This window comes from Lathamus discolor, chromosome 4, assembly GCF_037157495.1.
Source record: "Lathamus discolor isolate bLatDis1 chromosome 4, bLatDis1.hap1, whole genome shotgun sequence".
NCBI lineage: Eukaryota > Metazoa > Chordata > Aves > Psittaciformes > Psittacidae > Lathamus > Lathamus discolor.
Window position 1 is genome coordinate 104,974,324 of NC_088887.1, and position 16,833 is coordinate 104,991,156.

General features: G+C 35.5%; 1 protein-coding gene across 4 annotated transcripts in view; it reads right to left on the minus strand.

Annotated features, from left to right (window-relative positions):
• Positions 1-16,833, minus strand: part of PDS5B (PDS5 cohesin associated factor B) — a 117,191-nt gene that overhangs the window by 78,884 nt on the left and 21,474 nt on the right. For all 4 annotated transcript variants that reach the window (XR_010612436.1, XM_065678409.1, XM_065678407.1 and 1 more), the window contains exons 3-7: positions 13,229-13,432; positions 8,790-8,876; positions 8,602-8,699; positions 7,417-7,543; positions 632-712 (exon numbers count right to left, since the gene is read on the minus strand). Coding sequence is in view for 3 of the 4 variants with exons in the window: in XM_065678409.1 (XP_065534481.1) it covers positions 632-712; positions 7,417-7,543; positions 8,602-8,699; positions 8,790-8,876; positions 13,229-13,432 (597 nt within the window). In the remaining variant the exon portion in view is untranslated. The remainder of the gene's footprint in view (positions 1-631; positions 713-7,416; positions 7,544-8,601; positions 8,700-8,789; positions 8,877-13,228; positions 13,433-16,833) is intronic.

Sequence of the window (16,833 nt, forward strand, 5' to 3'; positions counted from 1 at the left end):
CTTCTAAAAAAAGTACTATATTTTTTTCTATTGTGCAACCTAAGTTAGAACATAGTTCTGCCTGATCTTTACTCCTGTCTGATCTTTACTTCCTCTCATCCCTCTTCTCTTGCAATGTCTATGACATCTAGACTCAACTTGGCTACAATCCTCAATCCACTTGCTGGTTTTCTTCCTTAATATCTATTCTTAGATTCTGTTTCCTCTTCTTTTCCTGTGACAACAGCATTAAAATTCTGCTCTATCCTCACTTCTCTTAGCTTCTAAAATAGTCTCATCTCCTCACTAGAAAAATAATTTTGCCATACGAACAATGCGTTTATGTATTTTTTTCAGAACAATGCATGTAAGTACCATTGGTCTTCCAGTCACATTAAGACTGAAATGCAAGGTCTCCCAAGGCAGCAGAAAGTAGACTAACCACTGCATTTCAGAAATCAAAATTAATACAGGCTTAGTAGTTTCAATATCATGAAGAATTAAACTCAAAGAGATAGGTTACAGTGCTTCATTAATACAAGAATTCTCTCAAAGAGCAGCCCTATTTGACTATATGCAATTCACTCACTTTGTATTACAGCTCAGTTAAAAATGTATTGATTTCCATATTTGTTTGCAAATCTTCACTTACATTAGTAATGTATGGTTCAATTGCTTGTGCTGTCCTCTTTAGTAAAGCCTTTGCCAAATCATAGGCTTGCTTGTTTAAATTCTGGAGGGGAAAAAAAAGCAACAGAAGTTTTAAGCACATACATTAATCCTAAAAATAAATACAAGAATTTAAAGCTAATGTGTACTAGTAAGTCCATTGAAGGAACAGTTCTTTGTATACTTTCAGTAGTAAAGATAATACAGTAAAAAAAAGCCTACTCCAAAGAAAGCTTTGTAGCCTCCACTAATATTACTGAGAAAACTCTTTCCTGGCAAACTGGGGCTCACTTTTAATTCTCTGTTATTTATCTAAGCCTGAAACTCAGTGAAGTCAGGTCCTGCATTTTACTGTTTCTCCTTATCATCCCTGAAAAACGGGAAAGCAATATAAAGCAACACCAAGGCATTTACAGGCACCACAGAAGCAAGACTCTGAACAGGACCGTGGTAGAAAGTCTGATTCTGCCCTTGCACCAAGCAGCTACCTGTGAACCACCATCACAGCTTCTCCATGGTATCTTGCAAAGATACTGTCTCTTTGAGATAGCAAAGAAAAAGAAATACCCAGAATTTTAGTTCATGAGAAGAAAATACAAACCAACAAAACTAACAAACCAAAATAAAAACCCACACCACTTTCTCAGCATCCCCTCCATTTCTATCCCTCCATTTGTCTATTTGGGTTATCACTCTATCATTGTTTCCTTCCTTTCCCTGCACACATTCTCCATGCTCCAGTTGCTACATCTATTGTCTAATCACAATTATTTTTCAAAAATTCAGAAGAAAATGCAACTCAGCCCTTGTGACACCCACTGCAGACTTGATTAACACATAGAAGAATGAAAGTCTTCAATATAAAAAAATACATATAGTCTTTATAGCTAAACGTCTCTGTAAAAATATAGTCCTCCCAATTTTATTAGTCTTTGCAATTTAAAAAACTCAGCATATTCCATTCACAAGACAACAGTATAAAGGGGCAGTTTGTAGTTGTTTTTTAAAACATCTCATACATAAAAGGAATCCCTTCAGCATAATGAAAAACAAACACAAGATACATTGGACACCCAGGGTACTTCTTGGCCTGTGTATTCCCGGTTCTTTGTAGCTATCCAAATGGAAAAGATGAGATTTGCACGTAGATGGAGAGTACTGTCTGCAATTTCAAAAACTGTACAGGAACTAGAGACTTCTTGATAGCAGCAGGAACAGATTAACATTTTCTGTTAATATAAAACAGAAGTCTTTGACTTGCTTATTGATAGAACGAAGTCAGGTGACTGAAGTCAAAAGACTACAAAGATTCACACCTGAAGTACCTATTTTACCCAGAGCCACTACAAAAAGGGAATAAATTCCTATTCTAGAAAGATACTCAAATGCTTACATAAAAACATTAACATCCTGTAATTTCCTCTTCCCTTTATCTAATCAAGATGCAAGGGCCAACATTGGCAGCCTTTTTACAAATTTGTACAGCTGTTCCATGTCCCAGAAAAGACTGCAGCATTTGTTTTCTGTTATTTAGCTAGAATTGTGAGTGTTCAGGAAATAAAATGGCACAAAAATCCCTAACAAGGAACGCATGCCACTTGCAATTCTTGCTCTGATCCCTCTTGACTTGCACAGCTCACCTCCACCAAAATAAAGAAAATAATTTTTACCTGGGTAAAAGTGAACTCTAGATCATGAGAAAGATCTGATTTATGTATAAAACAAGTCCAAACAACAGACCTAGCACAGCAGAGTTCCAACAGGCAGATCTGTTTTGATTCTCATTAATTAAAGTTTCAGCTTGTATCTCTCACACACTTTATTTGAAAACCTTAATGTTTACCAAGGTAAATGCCATAAGTATCCATTTGCAACCCAGAGTAACATATCAACATTACATTTCCTTCTATCTAAAGAAGCTGTAAAGTTAAAAAATACATACTTGATCACAGCCTGCTAAGGCAAGTTAGCTTTTTTACATGCCTTACGTACTTGATTTAATTGTGCCAATAGTCAAAGTCCTCAAATGTCCAGAGACTGAACTTTCTGAAAATAACAATACCAAAGTAGTCTTAAAAGCACACAAGAAAGTTTTCTTCCCCTTTTCCCGTTTCAGGATAAAAGCAGAAACAAGAAAAATTGCCACTGCCTTACTCAAAATTGAGCCAGGAGCAACCCAGGCCATTATCAAATAGGCTCAAAGATCTTGTACAAAACGTCAAACCTATCTTTCTGACTAATTTAATAGCCACAGCTTTAAACTTTGCCTTAAGCAGAAATTTTATAAACAATTTTTACAAATTTCTCCCTGTGTTTATCTCAACTCTTCCATCATTACCCTCTCATCAATCTTTCCATACATGTAGGGAAAAAAAAAAAAAAAAAAAAAAGATGTATTTCAAGATCTTCTAATGCTTTAAGAAAGCCCTCATGATGGGGACAATAACCTTAATCAGGATGCCTCTAAGAGCCCACAAGCACCCAGCAGGGATAAGCTTTTAAGAGTCCTGAATTGGGTAGAAACTGAGCCATCAGCTGGCAACACTGTTTAAAGTAATCATTAGTAATTACTGCATTTTGAAGGTAAAAGCAGAAATAAGTACCAATTGATAAGGACAAATCAAAGAACCACCCATGAAATGGCAGAACTCAGATCTTCTTCAAGAAAATAAACAGGAGAGAACACTACTATTACTAACATTAATTTCTATGCTTAGAAGGCCTCCAGAAACAGTATCTGAAGACAGACCATCTTTGTCAACCCTCAATTCTCTCCTTTGTCTCAATTCCTACCACAATTTTTGTGTATATATTGTTAGCATTTAAAGCTTTTTACACTTCTGTAAAACATTAAGTTTTGCCAACTCATTTTTCATACCTGTTCTCCAAAATGACTGACAAACTGCTACTGCAGATACAAGAAGGAGTGGAGGCTTCTCTGAAAGCATGGCACAGATATTTTTATGTATCTATAGACAGTGATCTCCAAGACAGTTTGCCAGAGAGCCAAGCCAGTTGTACTAATACAGTGGGGTTAGCCATGATGGAAATGCATATCGACTGATTCTCTTCAGTTACTTTTCTCTAGTTGACTCTCAATGTCCAATTTAACACAACTCAAAGAAACTGAGTGAAATAATTCGTACTCAGCCTTTTAAAATAAATAAATGAAAAGGTAACAAAAAACAAAAGTATATCCCTTATTTTTTCCTTCAAAACAGATAGCTTGCTAGCATCAAGCCAGTCCTTAATTTCATAGATTTAGTAGTAAAATAAAACATTTGAGTCTGTATCTAGAGCAAATTTTCTCTAAGGAAAAAAAACCCCAACAAAAAAAACAAACCCCAAAACAATCAACCACAAACAAAAAAACCCAACCCCACAGAACAATGTACATTTAACATATTATTTTCTTGGCATTTGAAAAGGGTTTTCAATTTGTTTCTTATTATCAGTGGCAAAGCACCAGAATTTGTACCCAGGAGGACTTGACAAAACAGTTCTAACAGATTCTCTAGTTCTACTGGGGGAGGGAAACCAGCTTCTAAGGAAGGCTGATAAAGGAAAAGCACAGCTGAAGTGTTGCCAGGATAGATAGCACTAATTATTAAGCAAGTTCCTGGTAGAGACAGTTGGAATTCAATTGTCAATATCACTTTTTTGAAGAGATAAGCATGCAAAGCATGTGGGGCACGCTATGTGGGATTCCTCGGTGTACTCCTGAGGCTGAAAATGGAATACACTCAAGAAATAAAGTACAATTTGCTTTTTAACACACCGCACAAACAAAATTGTTTACAGGTGCTGCCATAAAGGGTTAATAATCTGAAAAGAATTAAAAGTGAAAAGAAACCTATTAATATCTCTTGCCTTTTCATATTCACTACCTCTCCTTCGCTTCTGGTTTTCTGGGGTTAGTTCACTATATATTTCATTCCCTGTTAATATAATCCTATCAAATGAATTTTAGTAGAATTCATAAAAAAAGAGAAACCACAAAAGGGAAAAAGTAATTGAACATCACAAAAATTAAGAGTTGAGCAGATAGTCAAGTTTGCTGTTTTACTGATTTACCTGATACCTGCTGTACTACTCAAACAAGCCTGGGCGTACTCTACTGTACCTGCAATACTAGCATCAACCACGTTCATTCAGGTTTACATCAATATGGCTTTTATTCTGGACGAGTGAGATGCATGACAAATTCAAGTGAGCTAGAGCAGCTCAGACTACTTCAGTGACTACTAATTATGGTAGACAGAAGTTTGACTGTACATCATGCCCCCAGTACATGCTCCTTTTGCCTGAGTCATTGCAGCTGTTCTGCTAACACCATTGCTTGTCAGACTTACTACTCAGGACGACTCAGTGACCACATGTGGCATCCCTCTTCAGAAAAATATTGATCTTGGTTTTAAGAGATAACAACTTTGAATTAACCTTCTCTAAATTGCTCAACTAGTTACTACAACTCTTAAATATATTCACATAATTTGTGCAATCTAATGATGAATTTCAGCTATCAGACTTCCGCATCCAGGATCTAAAACTAGAGAAGCTGTTTGAACCTTCTGTTCACTTGCAGACTGCCCCTCTGATAAATCAGAGATTAAACTCCTCGAGTCTTCCACCCAGTGTTAGCCAATACAGCTTGTTATACAACAAAAGTCATACTAGCTCTATCATTATTCTCTAGAATATAGTCATTCAATTCACAAGGGCACTCCACGTTCCTTCAGACACACAGCCTTCATTCGGTCTGCATCAGAAACAGACCGCTTGCCGGTGTCACTTGCTACAAACAAAGCTGTCCTATCTACAGCAATCTTTCAATCTGATCATTTTCAAATCTTAGCTAGTAACAGATCTACGTTTCTACACCATCAAATGTATTCTTTTGGTTCCTGAGGAATCTGGCTAGATAAGGATTCCCTACTCACCATTACAACAGCTCTTGTCATTGTGCCATTTTTGCTGAGCCAGGTTGATTTTAGAATTTCCCTCGCCTGTACAGGTGAACAGTTAGGTCAATTAAGACACAGTTCTGCTTTATGGTGGACATTATCCTTAACCGCCTTGTAGTTTAGTGCTCAATGGACATGAGTGGAAAAATTCTCACTCTGAATTCATTACACTTTTCCAACATGACATCAGTAGCCACAGAAAGTGGTTAGACGACTATGTAAGCTCTGAAATTTTAAATGAACACTATGAGAAAATACTGAGATGAAACAAAACTATCAGAAGCTTCTTTTAGTATGAAAATAGTCAAAAAAAATAAAACAAAGGTAAAAGTATGCAGAATATGGCCTGAAGTAACTATTTCAGTTAGAAAGTAAGCTATAAGCTAGCATCCTTAGAGCCAAAGAGCCAGTCCGATTAGAAGAAAATGCAAAACCTTATTCTGTTAACATGTTCAGTCAGTAATATGAATCAAAAATAGCACAGTCAAATCAAGTTGAACACAGGCAACACAATGAAACAAGATACTTAACAACTGAGAAAATACAAACTATTTTGTGTAGTCTTGCTTTTGCTTGTTGCATCCCAAACCTTTACTACTTCATAAATCCAAATTTTAGCAACACAAATCTCATCCTGGTTCTGGCACAAAAGTATTAGAATCCTTGAAGAACACAGGTAAAAACATTTCCAGTGGAAAAAAACAGACCTATACTAAGCATTTAATCTTTCATTATCAATAGACAAATAATTTATGTGCTGTTTATTTACTGAAATTGATGGCTAGTGGTAAAGCACACTATACTGCACTGTTTGCTATAAACTTTTGAGAGTGTGTCATGAAAAATTAACTCAGTTTCTTCAGGTAACTTACTGTTAAAAAAAAAAAAAAGGCATTCCAAAGACACAAAATTCTCACACTGAACTTTACTGTAATTTCTAAATTCTAAAAGTCAAGTTAGCCCCTTCCTGAACGCACTAAGAAAAAAAAAAAAAAAAAAGCTGTCGGATGACAGCCAGAACTGTCCAAAACCCAGCTAACATTTCCTAGATAATTCCAGAATCCTTTTCTTTGTTATACACAACTTACAAGTCTTCTCCTACACCATAGCCCAAAAGATTCCAGTAGGATCCAGCTAGTTTTCTCAATGAGGAAGTCAAATGTTTAAACAGCAAGGAAATCTAAGTGTCACAACGCGGGCACAGTTTGAAGTTTTTCCTCAGTTCATCTTTTGGACACTGTTTTGGGGGTTTAAGACAACATTATTCACTAAGTAAAGGCAATCATTACTTGGGTCTTCAGGCACCTCCACTTCTGAACTTAGTTCTATGGCTGCATCAAAAACACACCAATGTGCTTTCAGTAACACCAAGTCAGCATTTCTGAAATATAACTGTGCCTACTACAAATCAGCAGTCAAAACTTCTTCCCCTCCCACTTAGGGCAGCACATTAGTTTGAACTGCTGACACAGCACTACAGTAATTAAAAACTTTCCAAAGAATATATGTATCTTTTAATAAAAGTTCTGATGATATTGACCATACATAACAGTGTATAAATTCACATGACATTAAAGCTTTCAGATTACTATGACCACTGATACTTTGGTTTATGGCAAGTGAATCAAAGCAATGAAACTACTGAATTGTTACTACTAAAAATCATTTGTTTACTAAAAAAGAAGATCCAAGTAATACGATTATGTTTGCTACAGCTATTCTCACAAAGGAATGTGAATATGTGAACACATACATCCAATAAGTAACAATTACAAAAAAAAAAATTAAGCCACTATTGTCTTACCTTATGTGCTGGCACTAGATTAACTAACACTGTATCCAAAAGTTCCTGCGACACAGTATCTCCCTCACAAATGATAGAGCTCATTAGATCAACCATGTGCATGTGTACTTTTTGGTTATGACCATTGCTGAAATTAAAAACAAAATTCTTAGTGTACTGTATATATAAAGTACAATCTCCATACAGCGTACTCCCTGCGGTGATGCCAAACAACAAGGAATATAATAATCAAATCACAAATTTTCTTAGAGGTCAAAATACTTGTTTTTCAGCTGCATATACCACTTCCCAAACTGTTCCTGAATCTCACACCCTCTTCATTTACTACTGCAGCAAAACAGTAGGAGGACTGTATCTGTCCCTACCATGAAAAGAAAATGTATTACAACATCCCTCCCTTTTACTCAACATCCCAGAGTAAGTCCGGCAAAAGGCCACAAATATGACTAAAGGACTGAAGCAGCATTCATGCAAGATGAGGCTGAGAGTGCTGACACTTTTTTAGCCTCAACCAGAGATGGCTTCGGGAAGAACTTATCATTATGTTTAAATACCTGATGTTGGGAGTAAAGAAGATGGGGCAAGACTGTTGTCCACTAACAGGACAAGAGGCAATGGGCACAAGGTGAAATACAGGACATATTATTTAAACAGGAAAAAAAGAGAAATTTTTTAAATGTATGGGTGATTGAGCACTAGAATGTTGCCCAGAGAGGCCATGTAGTAGTATCCGTCCTTGGAGATGCTCATAACACAACTGGCTACAGTCCTGGACAACCTGCTCTAGTTGACCTGGTCTGACCAAGGGGGCAGGCTGGACAATCTTTAGCTGTACATTCCAGTGTCCACTACTTACTAACTCAAGTTTCTACAATAATAATAATTCTCGAATTCCCTGTAATTGCACGTTACATCATTCAATTTCAAGAACAGAATAAAATAAACGCAGTAAAAGACAATCAAAGTAAGTTTCTTTGGAAAAAAAGATTATTTCTAGTGTCTTTTTTAACTGAAACTTGCAAAACTGACAGCTTGTCATGTTTATATTTCTACCTTTAGTTAAACTGAATTACAAAACTAAGCTCATTACTGCCACAAGTCACACAACAGACTGAACACTCAGGTTAGAAACATCTGACCTCAACCATGCAGTAATATATTATAACTGGGGGTGATAATACTTACTTTATTACTGAAAACAGCGTTCTGTACAACTGTGTAAAAATCTCATTGCTGTCTTCTAATTCAAAGCATATGTTATAAGATTTGACCCAAGCTATGTTCTGTGTTGAATAGAGAAAAACAAAAGTAAATACACAATTAAGCTGAAAACATAATTTAACAGTTATTATGAAATAACTTATGAAGCTTACCTCAAGCAAATAAAAATACCGATTAAACTGGGGGCTTTTTGTATCTTCTAAACCTTTAAGCTGCCTTGTTATGAACATAAATATATCCTGAGAAGAAAAAGGTTACAGTTAATTAATCAACTGCAATGAAACTTTCAAAATTAAAATAATTATCTTTTTCAATTACTAGCATTATTCATTACCACAAAATATGCAGCAACAACAGACACTATTTCACAGTCCAAAAGATGATCTACAAAAACATCTTGGAGAATGTCAAGGAGTAATTTCAAAATGCTTCATATTTCTTTAAACGGTTGAGAAAATATTCTTTTTCTGAAGGAAGCAAAAGTTTTTCTTTTCCAAACAAAATCACTCAACTTGACAAAAACAGAGCTGCAACTGGCTGACATGCTGTGGAAGTCAAAAGATTATTCAGAAGGACAATGAATTTTACACTAGTACTTTATACTGCAATAGGTTTCAGAAGGGGGAGAAAGCAGTAGGAAACTTCAGCTTTCTTAAAGAGTATTATACTTTTACATTGTACTGCTTGTGCATTTCTCAGTCATCTGCTACTGACAAAGATCACATCTTTTGCAAAAACCAATAAACCAAATTGCTCCTCCTTCTTTTATTAACTTTCAGCACCAGAAGACTTCTTCAGAACAAGTCTCACACAGAATAAATTCAAGCAGGTTATAAAGAACAAATAGTCAATTATGAACAGAATGGAACCACACAGGAAAGTCTTTTTAAAATGCTTTTTACACTCAAATAATCAACAGCTAGAAATTCCTAAGTACTACATTGAATCAAAAGATTCAGAAGTACATACCACCAGAAACAGTGTTTACAACCTCAAGTGAATCTGTAATACTTCAATCTAACAATCTAGGCCTATCTTTGGGAATTTATTTGATTTATGAATTGTCTTAATAAACACAAGAAAGCTTTACAGTTAACCCTGAAAAAACCCCGCTATCCTAGAAATAGTCTGGAAAGCTTTTCTATAACATTTTCCAAGGACCGTTTCCCCTCACTCTCACAAGAATGAGATGGACAGAAGATGAGAATGAGGTTACTTTTTTTTTTTTTTAAACACTACAATTACAAAATTAATCCTTAATAATTAAGCTGAGCACTTAATATGGGTCTAGGTAAAAAAAAAAAAAAAAATATAGATTACACACAACATGATCTCTTAGCAAAAAAGCACAGCAAGCAAACTGTTCATATAGATACACTGGTGTTTGAATTTGGATCAAGATTGTGCCTTTGAAGTTTAAATAAGGATGATCAGAAGAATCACTGTTTAGTTCACACTTCAGTTACAGAGTACACCGACTAAACCAAAAGACACAGTTCAAAGGATGCATCTATGAGACTTCAACCACTAGAGAGTGGAAAAAGTCAGTCTGGAGAATCCCACCCCCCTAAAACACAGTGCCTCAACCACTACCAGGCCACCAGCCCTTCCATCTGAAAAACTGGCACACCAGAACATGCTATGAATTCAGCAAGACATACAAACTGAGTCTCAGTGAAGGATAAGATTCAAATAAAGAAGAAAGGGAGCATCTAAGAGAATATTCCATGCCCTAGGTATAATTATTCTGTTAAACTTTACTTGTACAGATGAGTACCAATCAGTTCATTTAACAAAGTATCTTTACCTTTTATCCTGCAGCTCAATATACAGCACTTTTTACTGAATGCAATTCAAAGACCCTAGAGACCAAAGTAATTTTCCTTTTATAAAGTACTCATCACTGTATCATATATCAATACGTATATTAATGAATAGCCTAAATGTACAATGTCTAGCAACTCAACGCTTCACAAATAATAATGGTACCATTTAAAAAAGTAATAATTTACCCACAATTTTATTTTCCTATTCCTCCTTTAAAGGAAGTAAGACAGACTGAACTCAAAAGTACCCACTAATTTTTAGTATCTTGTGTAATACAACTCAAAGTTTTTATCTTTTTTGAAAGGAATATACTATTTGAACATGCATTTATGAAAGCAAAACATGGGATAAAGTAAACTTAAGAGTGCAGCTAAGAAATCGCAACACTTTAAAACAAAGTGGACAACATGGTTTCACATCAGACTCCATAAAGCAAGTCCACATTAGAACCCAGACTCTAAAAACAAAAGCGCTTATACTTTAACTTTATGAATAACACTGAATGGGGTTTGTGTACTGTTGTCTTGATACCAGTTAACCACATAATGATTTCAGTAAGCATCAGAGCTGTGGCTTTCACCACAAAACACTCAGATAGTTAAAGTTCTGTAACTATATACACCCTTATACATCTCCATTTCAGCTGAGTCAGGCAGACAGTCCATTTGTCCAAGTCATTTTCTCTGATACATACCCATGATTAGAGTATCTTACACCTCCTCCCCCCCCCCACCTCGAAAATTAGATTTGGGCTGTAGGCTTTCCCTAGACTGAGAAAGACTTGAACGCTGCCATATCCAAGAAGAGCAATCCTGCTCCAATTCTGCTTTTAGCCTACTGGTGGCATTTTCCATCCCTGTTATGAAAGGGCTTACAACACTCAGCAAGGAATGTTAAGATTTATACTGAGGATACTCCCAAGAGAGAAATCTGAAATTCTGATCCCTTCTCTCAGCATCTCACACAATGCACAAGTTACAAAGAGATATGAAGAGTCTGAAGCAAGGGCAAAACCCTAAGTTTTCTTCTCTCAAGAAATTATCTTTTCTAGCACTTAATTTTGCCATCTTTAACTTTGGTGCTAAACATACTAGAAGAGACTTCAGAGCTGCAGTATGGATAAAATATTAAATATTGGGTTAAAATAGTGCCAAGACATAACCCAAGAGGAAGTACTCTTCCTCTTACCTCTTTGTCATAAAGTGGATGGAACTCTTCGATATTTGTATCAGAGCTTGTCCTGCAACCACAAAAGCTGTATTCAGAGGAAACAGGTTTGCAAAAACCTACCTCAGTAGCCCCAGGCAAAGGTCTCTATTGCTTGTCCTTTATTTATTTCTCAAAATAGGTTTAGAAATTCCAGTCAAGAAACTGAATTCTGAAATCTGTACAGATTACAGAACAATGTTGAAAGTGAAGGTTCCTAGTCTGTTCAGAGCTTTGGCCAAGTAGCAATATGCTTAAACTGCAAGTTTGAGATTAGGAGTGTAAACCTTCCAACACGATATACTGCAAAATTTGAAACTTAGTAGCATTTCATAGATGAAATTCAGTATGGAAGAATATTATAATGTTAGCCCAACACAGAAAGAGAGGGAAAACACACCAACAAACTCTAAGCCTAACAAGCAAAGGAAAACATATACTCAAAACTGAGGTAGAAATCAGGATGCCTCAAAACTAGGTTTAGAATATAGCACAGCAGAGAAAGTTAGTGTTTGTCTCCAGTTGAAGAGATGGTGTAATCAATAGGTAAGGTAACAAGATACTGTGTAATCAGAGGTGCAACAATTCAGAATAAAGAAAAAAACATCTAACAAATCCCTGGGTGTCTCTCCAGTATGTCTGGTACTAAAGGATTTGCTACAGTTGAAACCATACTGTTTGCCCTACATATGATGCCCTTCTGGTGCAATCACAAAATCAGAAATTGATCGATTTCTTCTTGAGCGATAACAGATATGCCTTCCACCACAACTATCTTTTTATCCTACTGTGGAAAAAACAAAAACCAAACCAAAACAAAGTAGTACATATTTTTTAGTATTATTTTTTGTCTGCAAGATTTTCTCTAAGATTCGGTTCATCACTATAGAGTCAGACTGTGTAAGGGAAGTGTTTCAATTTTTAGAGTTTGAAAGAAAGTTAAGATTTCTATTTTGAAAAAGTAAAAAGAAAACAACAAAACAACCTAATTTTATTTTTTTTTTTCTGGAATAAATGGGGCAGATCTGTACTGCCTTTTCAAACCTGGCATTTCTCTATCAACCATCTCCATCTAGTGGGATCAGTGATGTTTGTAATTGCAGAATTTTCCAATTCACATGAGAAATCATCATCCTCTGTACAAAAATACTTTTTCCTTCTTTCAACAGAGCATTTAAAAATACAGTAATCATCTTTTCACAGTTTAATTATAAACAGCAGAAGCATTTTTCCAACTGAAGGAATCAGCTATCTTGCAAGATATTATGATAAAATATATAGGTGTGTCAATACTTCTGAAGTAATAAACTGCTATCTGCAAATCCCCATGGCAGTTCAATAAAATATTTACTTTCAATATAAAACCAAAAGTCTACAAGTTATTGAAAGAGGTACTATATATCACTTTATCCAATGAACATTTGACGTGACCAAACACACCTACCTCAGAATCAAGTTAAAACTTTGAATTGTTCATGCTGAACCAGAAATAAAGAGTTATAATCAATCATACCAATCATTCAAACCTGGTGTGAAAAGAGCAATTAATTCAATTTACCTTTAGTTTATCTGGTGAAGTGTATGGAGCTTCAGGAGCATAAATTCTGAATATATCAGCAAGACAACATGCTACCAACAAACGTACATCCTTATCAGGATGCTTGAGGAAAAAATCTGAAGCAAGATGTAAAGCAAGATTTAGGTAGAGCTCCTTTTCTTCTTCGGAGTCCTGGTCCATATCCATGAAAGTTTTCACAACCATCTAAAAGGGACAGACAGACATCAGTACATAACATTAAATACTCTGCATAACAGGGTCCTCACTGAAAGTTCCTTCTCTGGTTTTGTGCAACTTCTAATCAGAAACATTATTAGCAATGCAGTAGCACTTATCTGAGTAACCAATGTCTTATTTTTCAAGATAAAGGACCTAGTCAGGTCCTCTGTCAATCGTCTCAACACATGGTCTCAGAGCTACCGAAAAAAGCCTACCTGTAGTACTTCACATACCTTTCTGAGAAACCATATAATCAAAATCCAAAAACAACAGCATTGACTGTTGTAGCAATGCCCTGGAAAACTTTGAAAACAGCAAAACTAAGGGAGAAATAAGTATTTTGAATAGAAGTATTTAGGGTTACAATTTATTTTTCTTCTATTCTCTTTCAATTTCAGGTTTTTCTCTTCTAATGCTGAGAACACATTTCCTCCCCAGAAGCAGACCATGCACTTTCAGCAGAACTATATATAATACCAGGGCAGCTCAGCAGCATGCATGTTCTAAAATGCCCATGAGTATTTATTAGGCTCCAGTAGACTGAAGTTACGGAAGATAAAAGAAAAGTCTGGGACACCAAGTATTTAACACCCTAAACAGAACAAAAGCAAGAAAAGCCACAATTAGTAACTGCTAGTCAGTCATAATTTTTCTATTCAAAAAACTGTTTGGAGGAGAAAAACCTACTGACAAAATAAATTATGTCTTTCTCCAATTTCTTATTTGGATCACAAAAGCAGAATTATTTTCAGGAGTTCGACTCTTGTTAAAATTAACAAAATAAAGACAATTACAAAGTCCTGAGAATTAAAAGCCAAAACTCACATCTATTTTACACTGCAGGGACAGATATTTTTCAAGAATAATTAGTTATTAGTGAAGTTCCTCAAAAGTAAAAGAAAACAAACCAAAACCCACCCTACAAACTCGTTCACTTCACTAAAGTTTGTTTTAATTAAAAAATTATTTTTTTTTCCCCCTCAAATTCACTATTATCGGTCAGGGAGCAACAAATCCTACTTTAAAAAAGGAGGAACTTCTGCATAGTTACAATCACAGCAGCTGTAAGATTTTCAAGCATACAAGAATCCTTTACTGAAAGGTACAAAAGGCGAGTAGCTTGCACGCACATAAAATATCCACTGTGAGAAAAAAAAAAGTCCTCTCCAGTCCGACACAAGATGAACCATTTGAAGTGCACGGGTGCCCTTACAAACTTAAAGTGATTTAGCAACCAAAATGGTTTTCACTTTTATGGAAAGTAGTTAGATACGTGTAACTAGAAAGGAAAAGAACAAACATTCAGGCATCACAAGAGTTCATGCAACAAGTACGTTTTTTGTTTACTCTGAAGATGAACTTCCACACTGGTCAGGACAACAAAAATCAGTCATCTTGCATCCAGAGCAATCTGTCACAGTGTTGAAGGAAAAACAAAGAAATCCAAGCTAGTTTTCCTAGCAGTCCTTCATAGCTTCCCACAAAGCAACAGGTTAGAGGATTCCTGAGCCTGAAATCACAGCTAGGCCACCATGATTAATACTCCTGGAGCTTCATCTTCCAGATGTGGCCTGTATTTCTTAACCCATTCAATTTTTCCTACCTTTTTCTACAGTAATAAGCTTCAGAATTTAGTCATACAACTTACGGAAGAGTATATTATTAGACTACTGGTGTAGAATGAATGTATTTCATTAATTATGCCTTTTTTCTTGCATGTAAGAGAAACTCTGGAATAATGTGTTTTTCTCACACTATCAAGTGTTTATTACCTTCTTTCTGACTTCGGTGCTAGTTCATAACTCCAACCATTTAGTTTATCTCTTTTCCAAATCTACTACAACTTGGAGATAGCACGGATCAGAAAAGGACAACATTTGAGGGAAGTTATGCTAACACACAAATTTATTATGCATATTTTCCATTTTATTCCAGAGGTTTCTCTATATAATTTGTATTTACATAAATAGATTGTCATTAACAAACAGCAGACTTCCTGCTTGTGTAAATCAAAATAAACTCCACAGAAAAGTGCTTCTCCCCTAATAATTATCTGAATTTGGCAGTCAGGGAAATGAAGAGGCTAACAGTTTACTTATTTATCAACTACTGTCCTTTAACATCTGAAACTGTATTTATACTGTAGGTCTATACACTTGTGGTGTAGCCTAGATCATCCAATCCTTTATAAAAGAAATACCTTCTCCCTGCCTGTGTACCAATGAATGAACAGCCAGAATAAACCACTGACAAGAAATACATGACATCCTGCAAAGAACACTTCACCCGCAAGAGAGATCAAAATGACAGAGTAGAAGGGACTAGATGTTCAAGGCCAAAAATGAAATAAAACTATAGGAGAAAAAGTATCAGTAAGAACTGTGTACATTTTAATAAACTAAAAAAAAAAAATAAATAAATATATATATATTTTAAAATAAAAGGTTACACAAGTGTTAACAAATAATCTCTTCTGTTAAAGAGTCATACATACGGTTATAAATGTCATCTTCTACTCAACACCATAGATTTTAGTCAGTATACTGCAGTCTATCAGCCTAACTCCCAAAGCACAGACAGGTTGCTGCAGGGAAGGGGAGAAAGACTCCTTGTGTTTTGGGGTTTTAATTGCTTTTTGTTCATTTACCAGTAGTTCTAACTAACTTAAACCCACTTCTTAAGAAAACAAATGCCAAATTAAGCTCTTCCAGCTGTTAGAATACTTACAGTTCCTCTCCCACATCTGCTCCCTCCTGTTTTACAGGGCAAGCCCAAGCTGCAAGCATTCCTTCTGCACAATACTAACAGGCCTGTATTTTTGTGAGAATACATGTGTACATAGAGAACTGTGGTAACATAATTATCCCCCCAAGTCTCTCCACTTTCTCATAGAGTTTGGCCAAAGAAAGTGATCAAGAAACTGAGAAGACAGAAATACATACTACAATCAAAGACAACCTTCATTATGATACAGGCTAAAGTAACGAGAATAAAGAGTTTTGTAATCAACCCAAAAAGCACAAATCCATAAATTCTGAGGTATCCATATTATTTCCAAAATCATGACTGGCTTTTCATGTTTTCTAGTATTTTCTTCTCTAAAAGTACCAACTTACTGTAGGAGCTGAAATAAAATTCAGGAAGTATCCGAAATTAATATAGCTTATTTCCATTTGTGGTTTTTTAATTCATTTAAACATTTTTAGACAAGTCACTTTAAGAAAGTGGTAGCAGGCACAACAGGCAACAATTTCTTCCTACTGAGCACAGAAAAGGTAAAGCCCAAAGTAAAAAAGTAAGTAAATAAACCTTGTCGACAGAAAAACAGAGTAATAGGATCACTGATGCTGTACACAGGAAACTTGAATCTGCAAACAGTTACTTGC